Source organism: Cyanistes caeruleus, chromosome 19 (genome assembly GCF_971803275.1).
Source record: "Cyanistes caeruleus chromosome 19, bCyaCae1.hap1.1, whole genome shotgun sequence".
Classification (NCBI taxonomy): Eukaryota; Metazoa; Chordata; class Aves; order Passeriformes; family Paridae; genus Cyanistes; species Cyanistes caeruleus.
Window position 1 is genome coordinate 11,566,703 of NC_141719.1, and position 24,707 is coordinate 11,591,409.

General features: G+C 41.9%; 2 protein-coding genes and 1 long non-coding RNA gene across 7 annotated transcripts in view; 1 reads left to right on the forward strand and 2 right to left on the reverse strand.

Moving 5' to 3' along the window:
- Positions 1 to 4,594: 4,594 nt before the first annotated feature.
- DUS1L (dihydrouridine synthase 1 like) lies at positions 4,595 to 19,989 on the reverse strand. Of its 4 annotated transcripts, none has more exons than XM_086856936.1 (13): positions 19,368 to 19,726; positions 16,173 to 16,281; positions 15,206 to 15,256; positions 13,373 to 13,485; positions 12,564 to 12,646; positions 12,296 to 12,399; positions 11,220 to 11,364; positions 10,539 to 10,635; positions 10,092 to 10,180; positions 9,144 to 9,310; positions 8,273 to 8,310; positions 5,261 to 5,336; positions 4,595 to 4,940 (listed from the first exon to the last, which is right to left on the reverse strand). In XM_086856936.1, exons 1-13 carry the CDS (start codon positions 19,602 to 19,604, stop codon positions 4,789 to 4,791), a joined length of 1,461 nt encoding a protein of 486 aa, XP_086713062.1. In that variant the 5' UTR covers positions 19,605 to 19,726; the 3' UTR covers positions 4,595 to 4,788. The 4 variants fall into 4 exon arrangements, with proteins under 4 accessions (XP_086713062.1, XP_086713064.1, XP_086713061.1 ...); XM_086856938.1 differs by having other exon boundaries at positions 13,373 to 13,425; positions 19,368 to 19,604; XM_086856935.1 differs by lacking the exon at positions 16,173 to 16,281 and having other exon boundaries at positions 19,368 to 19,989.
- LOC111937511 (uncharacterized) lies at positions 19,933 to 22,186 on the forward strand. The gene is made up of 3 exons (XR_002868655.2): positions 19,933 to 20,120; positions 21,008 to 21,196; positions 22,107 to 22,186. It is a non-coding gene; the product is annotated as an uncharacterized LOC111937511 (long non-coding RNA).
- A 214-nt stretch (positions 22,187 to 22,400) lies between these two features.
- The window catches only part of FASN (fatty acid synthase), a 41,876-nt gene continuing 39,569 nt past the window's right edge, over positions 22,401 to 24,707 (reverse strand). For both annotated transcript variants that reach the window (XM_086856897.1, XM_086856898.1), the window contains one exon: positions 22,401 to 24,294. In XM_086856897.1, the coding sequence (XP_086713023.1) occupies positions 24,157 to 24,294 (138 nt within the window). In that variant the 3' untranslated portion in view covers positions 22,401 to 24,156. The remainder of the gene's footprint in view (positions 24,295 to 24,707) is intronic.

The window sequence follows — 24,707 nt, forward strand, 5'->3', positions numbered from 1 at the left end:
GGTTTTAGGTATTTTGATCTCAAGCCACTGATTTTTTGCTAAGCCTCATGATGTTTCATAGGCGATTGTGGTTTTTTTCTGATATGGTTGGAGATGCAGCTTGGATGAACTGTGAAAAAAGTGCAGTTTGAAGGAACATTCAAACAGCAAAATTCCTGTAGCAACAGTGGTCTGTCCTGGCTTTCAATGCTTTTTAGGACTTAGGTGCTGAAAATGGAAGCAGCAATTTCTGTGAGGTCTTCAGTTACATTTGGCATGGAAAAATTCTCCCATTTTTGAGGGAAGAACTTAGTGTCGAGCATCACTAATGGCCAGTTTAGTGAGAAAGGCAAGTTGAGTCCTTGGGTAAATTGCTGTATATCCTTATAAGAAATGCAGGGAAAGTACTGTTACGCTTTCTGTCCATGCTGAAGGAAAGCTATTTAGTCCGAAAATGCTACTCAAAACATTCTTAGTTTCTTCCCCACATGGGCCAGTGATTCTATTTATAAGGAAAAGATCTTGCACTCTGCTCTTCAGAGGATGTTTTCGCATCCCAGTGAAGTGCACCATGCCACATCTCTGTGTTTCCACTTCTGGTATTTTATTGACTGGTATCTGTTCCTTGCCGGAGGGCTCCTCAGTGGTCAGTGATGTCTTGAGCTGACTGGAGTCTGTTCTTCCAGACACCAGCAGCATCAGACATCCCTCAGCAGCCACAAGGGGCTCACAGGGTGGCAACAGCATTCTCCAGCTCTGGCTGTGGCCCGAGGCCATTCCATAGCATTGGCAGAGGTGGTTACGTTTTCATCCCCCCAGACAAAAGTGCTTGCAGCCTCAATAGGAATGATTGAGCATTTATCTTTTATTGCATTGGCATACTGGATGCTTTGTGCAGAATTGCTGGCATGTAACTCTCTCCTTTAGCCTGTGAAAGAAACTGCTGTTGCTTTAGGATATTGTAGATGGGAGTCAGGGCTGTCCAGGCACGTTTCTTCTGCCTCAGTCCTAACTGCCTGCCAATCCCAAATACCACAAAATACAACACAGTATGGATATAGTTCTAGGTAAATTGCATTCATAAGCAGTTTCCCCCAGGAAAAATTATTCTTACCTTAAATTTCTATGTAATTTCCCAAGTAATAAATGGAAAAATAATGACCCACATAGAATCAACTTTAGGTGATTCCCTGTGACCACCAAGGTCATTCAGTGAATGAAGCTTTGTGGAATGTGTAGCATGTTAGTATGTCTGAGCTATGATCAGAGGGGCTCATTTGTATGTATCTAATGAATGTATGGATTTAATTTATGAATTTGTGCAGCACCTTTTTATTAAGGAAATGCCAGCGGTAGGCCATGACAGGTTCCTCATGCAGTGTAAGTCCTGCTTTCTTTACATGACCTTGCTAGGAATAAAGGAAAAATAGTTGGAAAGGAGCTTGTTATTTTGGCAAAGGCAGTTTTAATTACCACAATCACTCTTAGTGGTAGAAGCTGCCATTGTGAGATTTGTGTTAAGAGTAGTTGGGGGTGATTGGTAATTATCTGCCCAAAACTTGTCCAGCACAGTGGTCTGTGATGCCAGGTTTTGCAGGGAGAGGTCTCTTAGAGGTGATTATGGACCATGGCTGGTGCAGCAGCACCTGTGAGCTGATTTTGGCTGAAAGGCATCAGTGGGTGAGGGAAAAAATAACAGCTCAGTCTTTGCCCCAGGCCATGGGAGTATGATCTGTACATCTCTCCTGGGACTCTGCAGCAATGTTCCATCCTCTGGATAGCTTCCAAAACTGCCGCTGAATAAGGTATTATTTCTGATATGTGCAATGTAATATAAACTTTCAGAAAAAGAAAAAATGAGGGAACTTTAATCTAATGAAGACCCATTGTGTATTGGTAGAAAGTTCTTGTCAAGCACTGATTCATTTTTCTTTTTAAGTCTCAGCCAACTTAATTTGACTATTTGAGATTCTTCTGCCATCTTCATTACTCTTTATGAAGCAGATAGTGGGGCAGCAGTGTGCTGCACAGGACAGTGCTCTTACTATTTTTTATATCACCTGCTTGTGACAGCTGAGGCTGAGACAAGTCAGTGTTTCACTTCTCTGGTATTCCATCAGCTGTGAATTTGCAGTAGGGTGAAAAACACCAAACTGGCGTGGAACTGCTGCTTCCTCTGATGCTGTTAGGGAATAGGGAAAGGATTACTGTCCGCTTTGCAAATGAGCTTTGTACTTAAACTAATGTTAAAGTATTTTAGCTTCTGTGTTCTTATGGATCTCTGAACTGCATTCAACATTTCATAGGGTTGCTGTGTAGCTTTAGATTCTCTCATAGGGTAACTTCATCAGGCTAAATTAGTTAGAAAGGGAACAGAAACTGGCTAACAGGGCATGTCAAGCTCTAAGAGAAAACATACAAGATTCAGTAATTAGAAGCTTTGTAAATTCATAATGCAATTAAGTCTCTTCACAGGAAAGAAATAATTCAGGCTTAGGCTTTAGTAGAGTTATTGAAACTACAAACTGAAGGGCAGCTGCATTAGCAGGAGATGGTCTAATTCAAACAGGAACTCAAGTGGCAGGACCTGAAAAATCTGGCTTAGGGGTAGATCAGGCCGGGTATTTTTTTTTGTCCCTGACACTACAGGTGCTACAGTTTCAGTTCTCTAAGCCTTCAGCTCTAGCTTTGTAGTACTCCCTGTGACTGTAGTTGATGTAACTGTGAACGCTCTGCACATAAAGTTTATATCCCATAAATACATGTTGAAATTTTGGAGTTTCAGTCTTCATTTTGATGCACTTTTTGTCTTTAAAATTTAAAAAAAAAAATCTTTCTAATATCTCATTTCATAATCTGTCTGTCAAATAAAGGCAATTGGTTGGCTTTCTTTTTTGTCAGGTGAAAAAACACAGCTTTTTCTTGTGTGCATCTGAAAATAATTTAGATGTGGGAATCCATTTTCTTGAAGACTGAGAATCATTTTCAACATCATTCTACATTCAGGGCACTGCCTTTTCCTCCCCCTACTCTATGAAAATTAAAGTGTGTATCTCCTTAAGGGCCTGTGAAAAAGAAACAAAATAGGCCTTGACCTTGCAGAGCTGGCAAATTAAAATTTTTTGATTAAAGAGGATAATTAGTATATTGCATAGCCTGAAAGTAATCCCTTGTTTGTGCAGGTGTGGTCAGTGTAAACAGTAAGTGGCTTTGCTTTGCTCATGTTGTAATTGGGCCTCCAAGTTCACAAGCGTTGGTTAGTGAGCCATGGATCATCTGGACAGCTTTACCTTAGTAACTGCAAGGTTGGCATCTTCTTGCATGGCTGTTGAAAGTTCATGTTGGAACTTTTTTCCATTAGTGTGGTGATTTGTAGCTGGTTGCACAGAGGGGAGTCTGTGTTGTAGTTCCAAACTGAGTGGTTTTCCAGCCCTTTGTCAGGAGTGTGGCAGCCTCCAGCCGTGCCATGGACAGGAGCAAACAAGAGCGAACAGTGTTTGTCTGCATTTCTCCACGGTGCTTGCTAAGAAATGCCTTGGGATGGGGGAGGCACAAGCAGACCTTAAATACTAATTCTTTATCGAAAGGTATCCAATTAGTACTCTCAAGTGTAGGGCCCCTCCCGAATTTAGAAGCCTAAAGCCACCCTGATTGTTCCTTCACACTAGTGATTCTATGAGGAGATTGTATTTGTGAGAGGGAGGTGTGATCTAAAATCTATGTGGGTAGGATGATAAGCCAAATCATGCAGCCCCACTTCTCTTGTGCTGGAACCATCTGTTTTGCCTTTGCAGACTTTGAACAGGAGAATGACTGAGCTTTCTGATTTTTTGTAAATGGGAATGGAAATGGAAACAGGTCAATTAAACAGTTTGAAATTCTAGGCTAATGAACATTTAGCTTTTTTACTAGAGCAGGGAGGAACAGACCAGGGAACTCAGAATACTTAACAGCTTTAGCAGGTATGCCTGTGCAAGGGAAGAAGTGGACTATTTCCACAGGAAGTAGAAGAGGTGGTTTCAACTTCCCATCTGTAAAAAAGGCATTTGTTGGACCTGCATCTGGTTGTGTCACATGTCTCTCAAAATTTATCACGTGGGAAGGACAAATGACCACATAATGAAGTATGAGACCTTGAGCAGGGAAATGTTCATGGACTTGGTTTCAACTTCCCACATATTTGTAGACAACCCTCTCTAAATAAAATAGATTTCATCCTCCCCCAACCTTTGGCTCATGGAAGACTGTTAAGTTTCATTATACTGTAAGAAACTAATAATTATTAGTTAATAATAATTAACTATTGGATATAGCAAGATCTTATAGTTCTACATTCACATTTTCCAACTACTGCTGCATTCCTTTTCTGCATTGAAAATGTGGCCTAAAACACTAACAGATGTGGCACATTTTCTGTTAGTGAGGAAGTCACTGATTTTGCTATTTTTAGCATGTTAGAAGGCTGTTCTAATACAATACTTTTAGTCCCCAGTATTAAAAACAAGAGCATGAAGGGTTAATGAGCATACAGGAGGCAGAGTGTAATGGCAGTTTACAGAAATTGCCTCCACCCAAAAATGCAGCATTTTCAGTCTTTCAAATGCAGCATGAGACATTTAATTGCATCTCTTTTATTTCAAATGCAGGATAATTCCCTGAGTAAAAGCAGTTTTTTACTTAAATAAAATTTTTCTAGAACTTAATCATGTGGAACAAGTTCACACAGCTGATAGTGAGCTGGAGATGACACATTCTTTGGCCCAGGGTAGTGGTCTGGCAGGAGCTCTTGGGCTGTTCATTTCCAAAGCTTCACCCTGTACTGTCAGCAGCCTCTTTCAGCACTGCTGTCTCCCCCACCTGTGCATCTCCTCTCTGATTGATGTCTGCGGTTTGAATTCCTCTTTGACTGTGCTGCCATGAAAGAGATTTTTCATACTTGGTCTTAAAAAGTAATCCATGACCTGAAAAAGCAAAAGGGGAAAAAAACTCCAAAATCCTGAAATGAGATTACTACAGTGCTAAACAGAATACCCCATTCATTATAAAGAATGGGTCTTTACAGACTGGAAAGTACATCCCAAGGCTTTGGAAGCAGGAGCAATAATGTACAAACAAGGTAGAGCAGTCTTTTAAAATGGTACTATAAACTATAGCATGTGGCGTTTTAGGTAGTATGTAGATTTTAACACTCACCTCCACCCCATAACCCAAAAATTAATGAATATACATGGGAGATGGATGAGATGTTTGCTTGATCCTTGGTAAGGCCAGATACACTTACCTGGACAATCTGCTACCTCCTTGAATGCTCTTTTCTTACAGCACCCTCGGCACATATTAAACACACATTTATTGCCCTGGGTTGGGACAGCAGTATAAAGAAACTTGTGTCAGTGAAAATAAAATTATTACTGTGTACTATAATAAGTAACAATACAGCTCTGCACTTTCAGATCTTTGGAAAAAAAACCCCATGTACTCAGCCTAATGAAGATGATGGAGTTGGTGTCATACTGGGGGCTATCCACTGTTTGCACATAAAGAACAGTAAAACCCCAACCAATCAAAAAAATATCCACATTCAACTTGTGCGGCCCCCTCACAGCCTGGTGGGCAGCCCAGGTTACCCACCACAAGCAGGCACATGCCATAAGCCCTCTGCAACAAGCATGAACTCATTTGGTGCTGGTGTGCTTGATCTCGTTCTCTGCAACATGGAACACGATGCCTGATGTGCTACCATCTGCTAAAATATGTTACCACCAGAATTACTTCCCTACTTGCATCTTAAAATATACCTTTTATTTATTAAAATATAATGTATGACCCTTAGGGGACAGCAGCAGCTGAGACTTGGCTAACTGATGATGTGGCTATATGAGCCTGGGTCTCTGGGATGCTTTGCTCACACACATTTTAGAAAAGGGGGTTGATGTTTAGTTTGGTTCCCTCCACCCCAGTCAGAAAATCCTTCATGTTTAGGGAGACTTTAGTTGAGTTCCTTCTCCACATCCCCCACCCCGCCACCCCATTTCATGACATAGCTCAGAAATTCATAATCTAGAAAAAAGAAAAAATTGCAGGCCTAGTCAGAAGATTTCAAGTGCTACCTGCAACATTACAGGGATGCAAGAGCAAAACAAAAATAAATCTAAGCCTTGGTGCAGACAATCCTGGTTTATGCACCAAGTGATGTCACCTGGATTACCTATGAAACAGGACAGCTCTGAAAGTAGGCCAGCCCAGTGCTTAATGCTTTACCAGTAATGAACACAGAAAAAAAATCCCATTTTTTTCGGTAGCTGCAACTTTGAGTCCCAGCTGGCTGCCCCTGCTGTGCTGTGGTAAGTGTTACAACAGGAAGCAACATCACATGCTTGTATTGCAGGCTGCCCCCTGAGGTCTAATGCAAATTTTTAAGCTAGAACACAAAATTACTTGCATTTTACACCCTGCTTTACAGGTATATTTGCAGCAATAAATACACTCAGGTCACACAGCTCTGCAACACTGCCCTGTCAAGCAAACAGCTGTGCTCCCCAAGGGGAAAAATAAACAAGCAAAAGCAAAATTAATCTTTTGCAAATATCAAAATACTTGGAATTTCAATACAGAACCTGTAAAACCAGCTGCCTCATTTCACATTGCTAATAGTGAAAGCCAATGTTAATCTGCTGCAAAGGCAGAACTGAGGATGAGGTGCTTATGCTTGTTTTGATAAAGGCAGAGATCCAAACACAATGCAAATCAGAGCTGCAGTTGCTGTCTGACACTCACTGCAGCCTGTACTGGGATGAAGTTTTTATATTTGAATATATATTTATATTTGAAGTATTTATATTGGTATACTAAGAACCACACCAGTTATTCAAATTTTCACTTTGCAAAAAAACTCCACCCACCACTAACCATAAGTTTGTTTTTCATTTCACAGTAAAATACGTTATGTCATACACATGTGGAAGTCTGGAGATTTGCTTGGAGATTATCTGGAGATAGTTTGGGAAATTCAGTTAAACTCATTCAACTGTATTAGCAATCAATACCCTCAGCAACAGCAGGACTGCACTTTTTTTTTTTGCAAGGCAAATTCTCTCAACATGTGTATGTTAAGGATTTCTGTGCAGCACCTTCAACCTCAGAGACTGGTCACAATGGTTAAAAAGCTTTTGCCCAAGTATGGACTTTCCTCCCCACACACACATACACTTGTGCCTGATGGGGCACTGGCATGGACCTACCTCAGGATTTGGAATAACAATAGAATCACAGAATAATTTGGGTTGGAATGAGCCTTTAGAGGTCATCTACTCTAACACCCTGCAAAAAGCAGGGACATTTTCCACTAGATCAGGTTGCTCAGAGCCCTGTCCAACCTGACCTTGAATGTTTCCCGGAATGGGGCATCCATAACCTTTCTGGGAAACTTGGGCCACTGGCTCAATAAAACATCACTTTTAATCTAACACATATCTAGTCTTGATCTACACTCTTTTACTTTAAACCCAGCACCCCTTGTCCTGCTGCAACAGGCTGTGCTAAAACGTCCATTGCTCTTTCTTTTAAGTCCCCTTTAGGCACTGGGAGGGGCAGTGAGGCTCCCCAGAGCCTTCTCCAGGTTCAACACCGCCTGGTCCCTCAGCCTGTCTCCATGGCGGAGGGAATCCATCCCTCAATCATCTTTGTAGTCTCCTCTGGGCCTACCTCAACAGCTCTACATGTCTCCAGCATCAAGGGCCCCAGAGCTGGATGCAGGACACCAGGTAGGGGGTCTCACAAGAGCAGAGTAAAGACACTGGCTCAATAAATGCTGCTTTTGATGAAGCCTGGAACACAGGTACTTTCCAGCCTGTGAGTGCACATTGCTGAATCATGACCAGCCTCTCATCCACCAGCACCCTGAAGTCCTGGGCTGCTCTCAATCTGTTCATCCCCCCCCAGCCCAGATTTGGTACCATGGTTGCCCTGACTCAAGTGCAGAATCTTGCAGAGGTTCCCACAGGCCACTGCTTGAGCTTGTCCAGGTTGCTCTGGATGGCCCTGTCCCTCAGGTATGTCATCATTCCACTCAGCTTGGTGTCATCTGCAAATGTGCTGAGGACACTCTTGATCCCACTGTCCACATCATTGATGGAGACACTGAACAGTGCTGGTCTCAATACAGACCCCTGAGGGACACCACTTGCCACTTCGCTCCATCCAGACATTGTGCGATTGATCCCTACACGGTCATTTAATGTCCATTTAATGGAAATGCTCTATGGACACTCTTTGGACACCTGAACTGACTTACCTTAGGGTTTCCACATTGATCACATTTTGCATATTTGGCTGAGAGAGAGAGAGAGACAGAGAAAGCTGATTTCACTAATGGTATTTTTATGTGGAAGAAATAAGTTAAAAAAATCAGAACCAGACAAAGCTTGGTGCTTTTCTAGCCAGAGAGTCTTTTTGAAATAAAAATACAGTACCTCAAATAACAGTGCTAAGGTAAAAATACTTTGCATTTTTAAGTGCCTCTATGCTAAAATCCAAGCATTGAAAATTTTAATCCTCAAGTCAAGCATAAAACTGGAGGACATCTGTCACTAAAGGACATGGAATGATTCACATGAACACATCTCAGTAGTGTGACAGGAAAAGAAAATACTTTTATTTTCTAACTCCAGTATTTACAGATTCTTGACTATGACCAGGGATTGGATAACTAAGTTACCACCTTCCCAATCACACTGGTCATGTGAAACATCCATCAAAGACGTTTCTTAGAAGGAATGTGTAAACACGTGTTTACAGTTACTTTCCTGGGAAAGTAACTAATACTATGAAAACAAGATCAGAAGGCTTAATTTTCAGGGCAACAGACATCAGCTTGAAATTCATACAAAATTTCCATTTCAAATGCTAGTGACAGCTACAATTCAGTTTGTAAACCATTTTGATCTCAAAAAGATGCTTAGAGAGATATTTTGATCCTTGTTTCCTTTACTAGTGAACATGATTTAAATCATGTTGCCTGGTACGGAAATTTCAATAGCAAAAATTCCCCCTCTTTTTCAAGAAGTTTCTAAAAGTACACAGGACAGGAAAATTCTTAGCAGCAAGTTATGTCAAAGGTGGTATCAGCAACTCTCCATATATTCATGCCAATACATGGAACTTACGTTTTAAAGATGGATCAAAGCTTTTATTAGGATTTCTTAACTTCTTTTTTTGTTTATTCTTTGACAGAAGCTCAGAATTTCCATCTTCCTCTTCTTCCAGAGCACGTTTCCCTCGCACACCTTTTTCAGTTCCACTATCTCCATTCTCCCTACATCTCTCCTTTGGCCTGAAACAGTGAATTTCATAATAAATTGGCTGGAGGGAAGAAGTAGCTGTCCCTGACCATTATTTTGGTTTACAGAAATATGGGTAAACCATAAACCTTTCTGTCATGGCTACAATGAAGTGTCATTGCCCTTAGAAGTGGGATAGAAAAAACTGGCTTTTTCAGTTAACACTGGCAGTGAACAGACACACTATCAGATATATCAGCTGGAAATCCAGTTAAAGTTGGTTGGCTAAATTTCGCACCTGTTATTCCCAGGTTTTACTTAAGCATTTTTAAAAGTATTTAATTAAGTATTAATCTTGACACACTGTTCTCTTCTTCAGCCCAATTTTCAGTAGAAGGGGAATAAGCTATCTGAAAAGCTTGTCCGTACATTAAAAGCATCCTTTTCAGAATATAATTTAGTTCTTATCTTTGTTACGACAGCAGTTACCAGCAACATTCATGTTGCATGAAACAATAAAGAAGTGTCAGGTAGCATATTCGATACACATCAGGTTCTTGTTCTGAGCTGCAGTGGGATTCCTCATTTTTACTTTCCAGAGAGAGAGAAATTTGAGTAGGATACAAAGGAGAAGATGCAAACAATGAGCAACATCCCCACAAACAAAGCAATAACTAGGAAAAAACTGAACTGGAATAAAAATAATCCAAAGTCTTAATTTTTTTTTTTTTTTTAATGAATGTAGAGCTCCTAGAACAGACTCAATGGCTGATATTGACGATATGGGTGGGAAAGGCCTATGAGTACCTCTAAGTATCAAAACAGGTAACTTACCCTGGCCTGATGTATGGCTGACAGATCCAGTGGAAAAAAGGCAACCCTTCTTTTGGTTTTTCTCCTTCTTTCTGATTAGCTATTTCTTCCTGCAGCATAGAGTTACAGTCAGTCTTTCTGGAGTTGTCAGAAAATACACTAAATAACACTCAAACTCCAGGCAATCACAAACTGAATTTAAGCTAACAATTACAATTACATATAGGCAAAACCCATCTACTGCAACAGATGAACTGAAGCACATTTGTAACTCCTAAATCAACTTTATCCCACATAAAGTTATCCAGGCTTAAGGGGATGCTACTGTAGCAAGCTACAAATATCATGGTTAGTAAACTACAAAGTCTCATAGAAGTGACTAAAGGATGTCAGCTCTATGACATACTTGGTACATTCCCACCAAGAGCAGGCAGTGCTGTTCTGGGAGATTAGGGCCCATCTTGGTACCTGGCATCGTAGTTTCAGCTCCCTGTTGACATCTACGATGCCTTCTAGAGTCTTCACTTTTGCTAATTCTTCACGCAGCTGCTGGTAAACTTGAAGCCTGAGGCAAATCCCAAACATCAAATTATATTTAGACTGAAATCAACTAAAAATTAAAAAATACTATTTTTGATTAATTTGCCTTTAGTAGAAGCTTATGTTCTTCTTCATAAGTCCAAAGAAAAGCACACATATTTCTCTTCCAGACAACCAAGGTAGTCTGACATAAGCGAACCATGAATGTACAGTGCATCAGCTGCTTCTCAGTAACTGCCCATAGCCATGCTCTTACTCCACAATAAATGCAACAGCACTTTGCCACACATGAACAAGGAGATAGTTAATTTGTGTTTGCCACAAAGTGTGTGTGTGTGTGCATATGGGCAATTACCACATTGCATCTGGTGTGCTGTGAGCTCACAACCCTGGCTGATCTTGTGGCAACTTGTTCATTCCCCATGCCCTATTTCCCAGATGTGAAAGGAAGGGTAAAGGCCTCAGTCCACACCCTTCTCCAGCCAGGAAAAGCAAAGAAAACCTTGCAGCACACTCATTCTGGCCAAACAAATCCTTTTCCAGAAAACCCAAATTCTTGCTAAGCAGGATGAGCCCTGAAAAAATTAAGAGTTCCCTGGAGGTACTCACGTGTGATGCCAGAGCTTGAAGAGATGTGCCCTAACGTAAGACAATGGACAAGGGTACTTCCGCACTATCTCCAGATACTCCTCAGCCATCTCCCACACCAATGGGTTTCGGCCCTCAAACAAAGCTGGGTTATGAAGATTACCTTCTAGGGAATGAAAAGAAATACTCAAACTTTCATTTCAGGATTGAAACAAAAAAATCTCTGCTCTGGAGTTTCATCACCTCTTTTGTAATCCTACCGCCACAGCCACAGCACCTCAAGAACAACACAGGGTCTGTAAAACTCTAGCCTGACCTTGACATGCTGTACTTCACTATACAGTTCCTAATTACACTGAACAGCTCATGTTTAATTAAAGTACAGTTTCTAGAAAGGCGTCTAACCTTAACACAAAGACAGTAAATCAATTAATAAATAGAGAAATCACTGCTTTTGTTGCCCAACGGTTAAATACCGGAATGACCGGTGTCTTGCCTTATGTCTTGATATTTGTCTGGCCCGAGTTCAGAGATACAGCTTCTCACTGTGCTTTTCTCTACTGGCTTCACAAGCCTTTTGTTAATCAGTATTTTCTACAACCAAGATTCTACAACCCTTCTTTAGCTGTGTGTGTGATTAGAAGCTGTTTCTGATGCCTATCCTAGCTCCTCCTGTAAGTTATGGAAATTATGTCAATTCTTTCTTGTCCCAACCCAACATGAACCACCTGTAGGAATATTAATCCACAGATGTACTTAGTTAATTGAGAACCATTTAAAAACTGTTCCATTAATTAACAGATGTCACAAAAATATTCCAGGACAACAGGAGCCCCATATGCCTTTGTCAAGTAATTAGATTTAAGCTCAATGAGTCAATGGTATTACAAGTCCGACATAACAATTCTTACAAATCTTAAGTGATTCCTGGTCCTGGTATGAGATGGTCAGTAGCAGACGAGAGAGAATGGCCACTCAGCTCTCAAGTAAAGCTGTTCACCAAGTCAATCTGACATAAGTTTTTAATAAATGTATATGGGGCTGCTAAGGGAATAAGAAACAATTCGTATTTTCATCCAAGTAAAAGTTCATTTTACCTGCACTCATGACGCCATGTACTCCTGTCTTACGTATGCATTCTTCCACATCGCTGAGACACTGGATGTTTCCATTTGCAAATACAGGAATGTTTACAGCTTTTCTATACCAGTGAATAAAATGGACGTGTAAAATTGAGAATTAGAGTCAACCCAGAAATTCTCCTGTAACACAAATTTGTTTCCTCTTCAATGCCATTGTACACTCTGTTTAAAATCCAGAGTGTTAACAGGAATCCACTAAGACTGCCTGGTACTTCTCACTAACCTTACAGCTTGAATGTGCTCCCAAGATGCCACGCCAGCAAGTGGTCCTTTCTGTTCTTTAGTACGGCCATGCACAGTCAGCAGCTGGAACACAAAATTACATCTACTTTCCGCATGCATGAATAAATCCACTGAAAAAAATTTCCTTTCACTCCCTCCCCCTCATGGATGCTACTGAGCTCTTCCTGCTATTTCAACAGTGCAGGGAGTTTAGCAACACAGAAAGATATCAGCAGGTCACCTACTGTGGCATGGTCTTAGGCTCCTTTCATCTTCCTATTCCATGGCATGACAAGATTCTATAATGGGAAAACCTACAGATTTCCTTTTGCCACTGTATTCCATTTGTGATTCACTCTGGAATTTGTGATATATTGATCTAGCTTTCTCCTCAGCAGAAGGTCCAATACTGTCAGTACTGTCTCTAACCACAGACCATCTCTTCCAATTTAATTGGAGTTAAATCCTAGAAAGCTGCCTGTTTCTTCTAGTGATACCTTTTGATACCCTTTTTCTTCTACAGTACGGTGGATTTCATGCATTCACACTGCCTCCTGCAGCATTATGTGAAGACTGAGATGCACACAGTGCAGTGATTACAAAAGACTGAAATCATTGTGTCTTCTGTACCACACTAATGACACGCAGCCTAGGACTGCAAACACACAGAATCTGTCTGCATCCCATTTGCTCTGTCTGCAAAATAATGCAGCCTATTCATCTCCACGGTACATCAAGAACTGGTCATCACATACTTTACACAAAGACATGTGTCCCGTGCAAGAGTAGAGGGACCAGCTGCCTTCTTACCTGGCAGCCAGCTTTCTCCAGCATCTGTGCATACTTCACTGTCTTGTCAATGTCTGGGAAAACGCGGATTTTGCATGTGATGGGAACAGAGAGCTTCTCGTTAGCCAGTAAAACTGAGAAAGATTGAAAAGAGAGGTAAGTGGGCTGCACAATGCTATGTAAAGTGTCTGCTCTCCTCAAGATTTGATACTGGGTATGGTATAGAAAAAGAATGAGAAGTTACTGCTATGCAGTTCTCACAGCTTAAAAATCAGCAGTGTCCTCTAGAATCCTTATTGCATAGTTTAATCATGTAACAGTAACACAGGCATGAAGCACAAAATCTGCATCCCAACAAGGTGGCATAAAATAGTCACCCATTTAATAGCCCTAACACTTTCACTGCATTAATCCTTCACTTTCAATGACCACCCCCTCATGAATTAATTATTGATACAAGTTTATTATCATCACAGGCTATTGTACTCCTCCAACATTAACGCTTGTCTACCTTTCCCACAAAAAGGTGCTTCACTTCTTTGCAAATTATCACCAAAATAATCATTATAGAGTAGAGTCTTATCCATGGCAAGCAGAGGCATATCAAGTGAGGTAGACAGTGGATGCAATCAAGTAGTAAATGTAGGTTATAGAGCCAGGGTGAAATCTAGAACAACATGGAAAACTCATAGTCCTTACACAGTACATAGAATCACAAAAATACCAAAAAGAGAGCTACCAAAGAGAGCCAACAGGAAAACATTGAGTAATGTTGTATCTGAAATTCTCTTCTCTTCCACAGCTTGGATATACAATGTAGAAAGTCACCTGCTGTCTTCTAATCCAAATCCTACGAGCTCTAACAATAGGTACTTCCCATCACACTTTCAAAGAACTAAACAAGGTGTATACAGGTGCAAGCAGAAAAGAGTGCTCCACCATTTTAAAGGTGGCTAGGGAAAGAAGGAGGAAGAGGACAGTCTAAGACAACCCTCTTAGAAGACAGCCTGGGTTCTCACCCAACTAGATGACCTTGAGGCTATTCTGATCTGCATATTTCTCAACAGACACATTACATGCTGGGCATGTAACACTGTCTTATCTTCCAGGTTCCCAGCAGTGTTTTTGTACCACACATCATTCAAGATCCCCCAGACCACCAGGAATGCAAACAGAAATAAGACTCTCTAACTTCATGGTTCCAACATTTGCTTTGAAGTGGGGTGAAAGCACATTCTTAGTTCTACAAAATGTCCAAAACCTTGCTTTTGGTATCAGTATTTCATGTATATCATGTATTTCTTAAAAAATATGATACTGTTCACAACAGCTACTGATGGTCTGAAAATAACCTACACAAATTAGAAGAAAAACATATTTTGCCATACTGTGGACAGAAAGGGTACACAGAGTTGATTAGAAAAGAGCAGCTGTGACTTCAAGCAGAAACATGGCTCTGGGCACCTGAGAAATTCAAAGTGAGAAACTGAGGCACTGGGACTTTTATGATTTCTAGAGCTGGAGAGCAACTAAGCTATCATATGAGACTGGAACTTCATTGACTTTCACTTTAAGTCTGTTTCAGGTACAAAAGTCTAAGTCTTTTTGTAGATGGAGTGCAAATTTGCAGTGGGATACCACCAAATATCTTGAGGATGCCACTGGAATACAGTATGAAATTGAAAAAAGAACAAAACAAAAACACAAAACAAACCAAAAACCAACAAAGGCAACCACCACTTCAAAACCCAAAGAGAACTCTGCCCCAAAAAATATGACGCACCTCCTTTCCCCCAAAATCCCTAAACCTCCTCTCAATAATTAGTTCATCCTATTCCTTCTCTAAATACTTACTCATTCTCTGAAGAAGATCCCACTCCTCTTGCAGAAATGCTCCATAGTGACCTATGATAAAATAGCATATGACAGACTTGTGTAGAAGAGTAAGATCCTGAAGCACAGTTTTCATAAACTCTCACAAACAAAGATCCAGACACTCATATGCCTCATTGGCAGAAACAGAGTTGCTCTGTCCTGCTCCAACTGGAAGAGTAGGATCATTCTGTTCTTCCTGCCACCCTAGATTTACAGGATAAACAAGGAATCCCCACACCTTTTTTTTATTTTTACTTTTTACTGATACTGTCCAAGGCTGATGTGTTGACACTTGCAGCTCAAAGTCCAAATTCTAAGGGTTTATACCTGATGTTTAATAAATCCCATTAGAGTAACAGATGATCTGACTGAAACATCTATTTGCACTACTAATTATTTCCAATTAGTTTTTGAAAGATATTTTAGAAGAAGAATGGGCAGTTACTGAACAAATATCTTCTCAACACCTTAACTGATACAAAATTTTCAAACACTCGTTCTGGTTTTCAAACATGCAGTATCTAAGGAATTCAGCAGGTGTCATCTGCTTCTACACTATTGTGAAAAAAACTCTGCAAGTATCAGGGAAATAGGAAGTTCTAAGTGTCTGAATGATGTAATTTTCAGTGAAGTTTTTCAAAAAGGGCTGCTGGAGCAAAAATCAGGAAGAAAATCAAGCTCTCACTAAAAATAATGCTTCTGAAGACATTCTAGGCACAGGAGCTGTCACTTTAGATAAATTAATTAATTAAGAATGAATTATATCTAACTTTTGCTTTAGGTACTATCAAGTGTTACCTGCTACACTGGGTGTAACTGACTTCAGCAGTACTGCAACCCCTCCCAAAGGCTTGATTTGGCCCTCTTGGTATTTTACTGCCAACATTCACATTTGAAACACCATTTGCCATTTCTCTGCTTATCCAGGATTCAGATTTGCACATACCTCTCTTTGCAATCATTTGGGGGCAACCCAAATTTAGGTCTATGGCATCACAGTAATCCTGAGCCAACAGTGCTGCTTGGACAAACACTTCAGGATCATTGGCACAGAACTGTGAAAACCAAAGAGAAGTGGAATAATCAGGCAATAGCTTTCTTCAAGTACTGACAAAATGTGTTTATGAAGCAACTACCTGCTACAGAAAACAGGCACGTATGCACAGTTCATAATATCAAACACTATTTCTCAAAATGATCAAGGGAAGCGATGTAATGTGATCTTTTTGGATTTGAGTAAAGCATTTTATACTGTTTCTCACAGGATGGTTTTGGACAAAATATCCAGTCCGCAGCTGGATAAACACATTGAGTGATGGGTGAACAACTGGCTCATGAGTCAAGTGCAAAGGGTTATAGTGACTAGGATGACATTAGGCTGGTGACCGGTCATGACTAGGGTTCCACAGAGCTCCATCTTAGATGAAGCCAGAGCTCTTTAATGACTTCATAAATGACTTGTAACCTTGCTGACACTTGTAACCTTGCTGAGGATACTAAATTGGGAGGAGCTGTCCACTCCTTGGGAGGCACAGAGGCCCTGCAGAGGGACTTTGACAATCAGAGGGCTAGGCAAGCATCAACCATATGAATTTAATAGAGACAAGCAGCCTATTCTGAACCTGGGATAGGGTGACTCCACATATACGGACAAACAGGGGAACAAAAGGCTGGAGAACAGTGCTGCAGAAAGGAATCTGGGGGTCCTGGTTGATGGCAAGTTGAATATGAGTCAGCAGTCCCCTGGCAGCCAGGAAGGCCAGCTGTATCCCAGGGGGCATCAGGTCCAGCATCGCCAGCTGGGCCAGGGAAGGGATTGTCTTGCTCTGCTCTGCACTGGGGCTGCATCACCTTGAGTCCTGGGGACAGTTTGGGATACCACAATGTAAGAAAGATCCAAAGCTATTAGTGTCCAAAGTAGCTAACAAAGATAGTGAAAGATGTGGAGGGAACATATGAGGAGTGGCTGAAGTCACTTGGCTTGTTCAGCCTAGAGAAGAGGAGACAGAGGGGAGATTCCATACAGTATAACCTCCTCTCAAGGGGTAGAAGAGGGACAGCTCTGATCTCTACTCTCTGTGACCAATGACAGGACCTGAGGGAACGTCTGGGGCTGTGTCAGGAGAGGTTTCGGCTGGATATCAGGAAAAGATTCTTCCTCAGAGGGTGGTCAGGCACTGAAACAGGCTCTCAAGGGCTGTGGTCACAGTCCTAAACCTGCCAGAGCTCAAGGAGTGTTTGGACAACACTGGTGGGATGCTGGTGGCTGTTCTGTGCAAGAGCTGGACTTTGTGAATCCCTTACAACTGAGGATATTCTATGATTATACGAAAAAAACCCTCCAAATAAAATTTATGACACTTACCAGCTAAAGATCCTCAACCTTCAAATAATAAAATGAGAAAGATGAGCATTCAAGAGGCAAAGAAATATCAGATGAATATTTTACATGTGGTAGCCAAGAATAAGTGGAAACAACTTTTAACATCCTCTGCAAAAGAAACAGCTATAGCATTTTAATACAGAAAGAAAAATTTCTTTCCCAGAGGTGACTGAAACTACGGAAAGTCTCCAACCATGCTGCATAATGAGAAAGTTACCACAGTAAACAAAGTCTTCAGAGCTGACTCATATGTACCTCTGCCTAATCTAATTTTGAGACTCTGTGACCAAATCTGTAAGGACTGCTGCACAAGATCAAGCCAAAGATTAGTTACTCCTGTACTTTATGTCCAACAGTGGCCAGTGGGAAGAAGGGTAACACAGCAAGCTCACAGCAACTGATCCTGTTCAGGCAGAGTCACCCAGAACACACAGCTTACTGAGCTGAAGATCTGTGACTTACAGCTTTCTAAGATTATTTGAGTTTCTGGCACTTGTATTTTTCTGTGTCAAAAGAAACTACCTCCCACAGAAGAAGAATGTACAAGATGCTGAGATTAGCTCATTCGGTTAGAGCATGGTGCTAAAACACCAAGGCTGTGAGTTCTATCCCTGTATAGGCAATTCACTTAAGAGTTGGACTCAATGTACTTGTGGGTTGTGGACTTGTGGGTCCCTTCCAACCCAGAATTTTCCATGATTCTGTGAAAGCTGTACTGAGACAGATCAAAGGTGAACACCAAAATGACTAGGGAACAGCAGAAGCTGAAAAAGTGTCCTTAAGGGCTTTGGAAGTGGAGGGTGTGTTTGTTGCACCTAAAGACCCTCAAGTGTTTTCCTTCATTTGCTTTCTAAACTCATGTAATCTTTCAGAATCCAGTATATCCCACAACAATGAATTCCACAGTTTATAACTACCATTATGCTTACTTGTTTCCCATTCATCACTTCAAGCCAGTAAAACTTCTACAGGCTTCTCGTATCATCCCCCCTCAGTCTAGGGAGACACTTCTTTACCAGGGTAAAGAGTCCTCATCCATTTAACTGCTCCACATGTGGAAATCCATCATTCCTCTGTTCATGACAACCGTATTTCCCTGTATCATTCTGCAGCTCCACAAACCACTTTACCTCTTTGGGACAGAGTGAAGTACATGAACATCAGAGAGTAATCCAGAAGCAGAAGCAACACATGCTTAAAAGTCTGTCCTATCTTCATTGCATCCTTTCTCTATAGCTAAACACTGAGCTCAGGGTTTCAGAGAACTACTCCAAAAATTGTGATCCTCCTTGACTAGTACCAGATCTGGGACACACCCTGACTCTACAAGACCAACTGTAATTTGTTTCCAAAGATGAGGTGCAGGGGACTGTGAGAAGTCCAGTGCTCCAGACCCCTGCGGTTAGGACAGCAAATCCTTTGCTAAACATGGGATAAACAGAAAAACACACATCTTCATGAGCTAAGTACTGCCAGTAGTATTTAGACGAAGAAAATGAGATTTCTCTTATCCTATATAACGACGTTAAAATGTGAATGAGGCTGACTACCTTCAATTCGTGCACATTTAGAAAACGCCTGGATTTGTTAGCACGAGCGGGGTGGATGGCGCGGGTGCGTTTGGCAATGCTGACTTGCGTCCTCAACGTTACCCAAGAACGGCACCGCAAGGTGAGCCCAGGGAAGCTCCTCCCGGCAGCCGCCGCCGCTCCCGGTGCTCGGGCTGCCAGGGCGGGCCGGGGCGGTGGCCGCGCTCACCTGCACGATGAGCGGGCGGTCCTCGGGACAGGCCTCCCCGTAGAGGTTCTCGCGGCGGTAGTTGGCGTCCCTGAGGAAGACCTGGGCATGCAGCATCGGTGTGTAGCAGAGCTGGGCGCCGTGGCGGCGGCTCAGCAGCCTCCAGGCCAGCTCGCTCTGGTCCACCATGGGCGCCACCACGTAGTGGGCGCTCCGCAGCGTCTCCCTCCAGAAGGCTTCCCCGCGCAGCTTCGGCATCTCCCGCCTGCTCGCCCGCGCAGCGTTGCGGCAGCTGCCGCCCCGCGCCGCCGCCCCGGGGCTCGCAGCCTGAAGCCCGCAGGCTGCCGCGACCGCTGCGCCCGGGCCGGGCACCGGCGCAGCCGGACGGTGCCACCGCCATCTCGCTCCGGCTGGCTCAGCGGTGCAGCCGCACGCCGTCCCCTCCAGAAACCGCGGCGGTGCCAGCAGGGACCGCGCGCGGGAGAGGCCCAGCGGCCGCGGGGTTCCGCGCTGCCCGGGCTGACTGAGGGCAGCAGAGGGCAGAGGGGCCGCTCAGGGAGCGGCTGAGGGGAGCCGTGCCTGTGCGGTCCCCCCGCGGATGCCGCGGCGCTCAGGGAGCCCCGGCACTCGGCCCGTACGCGCCTCGCGCAGCAGCCGCTGCCGTCCTTTGTCCCCGAGCCGAGCGGTCTCTGAGCACTTGGGCCTCCGCCACAGCCGCTGCCGAGGGGAAGCGCCGTGACTGAGCACTGCAAGAGCTCGGACAAGCTCTGAGAGGTCTGTCTCATCCTAGGTGTCGAATGGTCGGGGCAGAGAGGTGAAAATGGTCCATCTGACTGAACCAAATACAGCAGCATCCATGACAAAATTGTTCATTCTGCATCATTTTATAAAGCTACTGACCACCACCAGGATCAGCACAGCGGAGAATTTCTGCTTCTCTCGGCCAATACCCTCCAGCATATAAAAAATGCTGCATCTCTACTCCAGTCAAAACAGCAGTGTAACTTGAGTTACAGGACTCCTTTTCTTCAGAAGAGAAAAAAAATCCAACAAAAATCATATAACAAAGCACCATAGCCTAAGCAGAGTTGCATGTACACACTCCCATTGCTCAGTTAAGCCTGTTAAGTTCTGTCAATGACTCACATTTCAAGTTCGTTGTTAAAGCCTGTATTTTCCTCCTCTCCAGCTTTCTAGCACTCATGGCTGTGATGAATTTGCTACAATAATTATGTTTCAAGCTTCTAATTACTTTTTACCACCTTTCATTACCTCTCTACAGCCAAAAGAATGAGGTTGCTATTTTAAATGCACAGACTCTGCCCCTGCTATCAGCACTCCCCTTTCCTCTGATGCAGCTGTTCCAGGGGTATTTTTTTTCTTTCTTTTGACTCTGATTTGCAGGCACTTGTGTAAGCACAAAAGAAACAAACACCTGCTTCCTATTCTACCTTAAATCTTTTGGACTTGACATGCTTTCTGGTAGTGCTTATTTTAAGTAACCAGTTCTATTAAACTTCTTGCATTGCTTTTACTGCTATCTTCAGCAAGAGAGGTATAGTTCTTTGCCTTCAGGAAGGTGGTAAACTAATAAAGCAAAATAATAGCTTTAATACTGGTGACAACATATGCCGTACATTCTTGAACTCTTTCTATTGCAGATTTAAGGAATATGGACCATCATTTCAAAATGGCAATGTGCATCTGTAAGCCTAGGCAGTTCCCCAGTTAGAGAACTGTTGTTCACTTTTGAGATTAAGATCAGCATGGTTTTAGCCTATGAGAAGCTCTCTGAAAAGGATGGAATGCATCAGCTGACAAGAATTCCCACTTCAGTTTCACAGAGAAGGGTAAGTATGAATGACTTCACTTCTGTCCTTGTCTTCTCTTAAGATCTTAAATAAGATTCTCTTATTTCTTAAAATAAGAAATTGCAGTATTGGATTTTGCCTTCTTTATTCTACATCTGTCTAATCTGATGGGCTACTGAGAAACAACAAGCAATACCAGCACTAATAAGGTTTTTATTTTTGGCACACTGTGTTCAGCAGCCAATTATGTAACAGGTTACATGGCAGCAGCTCATAATCAGATAATTATGGGGAAAAAAAGCCCTAAACAAAACAACCTTTTGCTTTTCAAATAACAACCACAAGAACATTAACAGTAAGTAACAGCTGTAAGTAATTAATCAGCAACTTCTATGACTAAAACAAAATCTTCAAGCTCTTAGATGAAACCATACATACTTGTTTTTACAGGGAACTCACCAAACTCCTGCTTCATCAGACAGGATAGAATTAGTCCTTGCTTCTTCTGCACAGCCCATTCAGATATTACACACTTTAGCACAGCACTATTTGTACCTGTTTGCTTTACATTTAATCCTTTCTTCTTCCTTCTAGTTTTAAATACAAATAACACAAGCAGGATTCTTTCACCTCTTTTTCAGGCTCACTACAACTGCCAGTAGTTAAACCAAACAAACTATTCCCCATTTGTTTTGTTTTAGGTAGTACCCAATGTCAGTAGGTACAGGGACAGTGTGCAGTAGATGTAATGAGGTCCCATGGTGTATGCACACAGCTCATACAGCCACTGCAGTATTAGTATCCCGTATCCCTCACATATCACATACTTCTCTCCTTCTGTTACTGTCTGACAATTAAGACATCATACCTAAAACTTCAGATCATTTATACCCATTGCCAATCTACCCTCAGAGAGACCCTGATGGTACACTTTTGTTCTATTTTACAGATGGGAAAACTGAGGCAGAAGTATGAATGGCCTGTCCAATACTGCAAATAAAAGCTCATCTAAAAGTTTCCACTTCAGTATTATAGTTGTAAATTGGTTGTATCTAAGGTACCAAAATCATGGCAACAAGAAGCCATGCTTCAGAAAACTAAGCCTTCATTATTACTATTATTATTTCGACAGACTACAAATCAGATAAGTCAGCAGCAGTTTTTGCTTTATACCAAGAAGTGAGAGATTCCAGGTGAAACATGGGATTAAGATATGTTGGTAGAAAATAATCCAAAAGCCAACCAGTAATGAATTCTGTTTAATACTAGAAAAGCCAAAAAGACACTCTTCAGACCAAAAAGTATTAATTAAAAGGAAAAAAACAAAACAAGAACAAGACATTTCAAAATGGTTTAAGCTGACATTATGTTGTTTTATTTCAGATTTCACAAAAGAAATACTTTATAAAACTAAAATCAGTTAACCCAGCCACTATCAACAGAGGGTGGTATAAGCAAAAGACACTAGGTCAGAAATTGCAGTGAAGAGCCATCTGTTCCTGTCACGGGAGTGCTCCTCTACTACCAGAATACTTCACTGGGGGATGAAGACGCAGAGAACTGGGGTTTTACAGCAGTTCTGAGAAGCACAATAGCTCCTCCTAGTTGGTGCTTCGTTGCTACCCAGGTCTCCTCTGTATCATAAGTGTAACAAGGATTTACTGATTTCAGAAAGGACAAATCCAGCATAGCAAAGGCAAGAAATTTTTCAATTGAATTTTATGCAAATTTCCTTTAAAAAGGTACTATTGCATTTTAAAATCAGACCACCAAACTGATTACTTAGCTAACTTATCTGGGATTTCCAGTCTCATTACTGAAAGGAAAATGAATACATAAGGCTTAAGCAAGCCCTGTGCTAAATAAAATATATAGGGGCTTTGAGTAGATACTTGGGTGTTTGCCTGAGCTTTGATTATGGGAGAGCTGGGGTGGGAGGATTTATTCAGTTATTGTTAAGGAATTCTATTCCCTGCCCTCCCCATTCCATATTCTTCATTGGGTGGCAAAACTGGAGGTGAGAGGGAATAAGGTAAGGCAATAATCTCAATGCTTTACACTAAGGTTCTGATGGAGCGGGCCACAGAACCTTGCACGAACATAAACAAAGTACCTGCCTAGGGACAGCTTTGCCTGTTTTCATCATGCCCAAGTTATGGCTGCTCAATACAGTGGCATTTGTCAAACCATCCACCCTATCCCCCCAAGCCCTTCTCTCCTCTGAAGAGTACATGATGGCAAGAATCCTTCCTTCTACCTATTTCTTTCTGAAAAGGGCAGGGCAGTGGGAGAAAGGAAAAAAAAAAACAAACAAGAAACCAATTTATTTCAAAGACGGGCAACTTTCCCTTGTAGAATAAACCTTCCCCTCTAAAAAGGGGTGTTTCTTTTCTCCTGTAACCCACGATAAATTACAACCAAGTAAGAAGTCTCTGGTTTGACACAATAAATACTTAGAATATAGCAAATTAAAAAATATAGTTACAAAACCCTCAATGGAATTCTCTTTCTGACCTAACTGCAGACAGATTCTTCACAGACAAAAAGTATCTCCAAAATCAGCTGCAGTTCCTCTCCCTGTTCACATACCCTGTTCACATACAAGTGCTATCACATACCCTTTGGAATAATGTTAAGACAAAAACAATATAAAGCACAAGAAATCTACTCCTAGATTTGTTTTTTATACTGCCAAGGGTGTAGGAAGCAGCCATCTGTGGGGAACCCTCACTGCAGTGTGCAGTGACAGAGTCACAGCATTACAGTTAACATGGACAGGGAGACTAGGGGGAGAAACAGCCATAGGAAAGGAAGGAGACAGAACCCATAAAAGTTGGAGAAGATAAGCAAGAAAGAGACAGAAAAAGACCAATTGAGTCCAGCTGGACTTCCCATTTCCGGCAGCAGAGCAGATGAGATGTTGAACAGGAAGAGTTCCTTGGGACCTGTCATAACTAGGAATGTTGTTGGCATTTTCTTTGTCATTGATGAAGTAGAAATTAACCCTCTCTGACACTGACACGTGGCTCTGCCAGTGAGCTGTGGATGATCCCAATAATTGATTCAACGCCATCTCCCTCCAGCAAGGTGCGGTGATCTCCTTCAATAACGTGGACAGACACTTTCCCATCACATACCTGTGTCAAGTATGAAAAAGAAAAACTTTTCATTCACAATTTACAACCAGCGGGTCACCTAGCCACTTTGGGTTTGTTAGTCTTCTAAGTTACCCATCATTTAGACCACTATCTCTATCAAAAACTCAGCTGAAAACAGCACCAGTTTTACTCCGACATATTTTCACAGATCAGCTGTGGGGCACTGTTTGGAACCAGTGTTTTAAAGCACAATAGGCTGATAGCCTGACAGGTGATTCACTCAAATATAAACTAGGCAGGAAGTTAAACAACCTAGTACCAAAAGAATAATTTACCTACAATATCAAAGAATGAATGAATGAATGAATGATAAAGTAGCTACTTCCAAGCCCTTGACTAAACCAAATAAACAACCTCTCCTCACCATCTTCCTCCCACAACCAGAAGGTCAT

Coding starts and splice junctions, on each gene's coding strand:
- DUS1L (XM_086856935.1), bottom strand. CDS start 19,746: ATGGCGGTGGCACCGTCCGGCTGCGCCGGTGCCCGGCCCGGGCGCAGC. Junction 11,365..12,295: donor ACATGGCGTCATGAGTGCAG/GTAAAATGAACT, acceptor TTCATTCCCTAG/AAGGTAATCTTCATAACCCA. Junction 10,636..11,219: donor TTCAAGCTCTGGCATCACAC/GTGAGTACCTCC, acceptor GATTTGCCTCAG/GCTTCAAGTTTACCAGCAGC.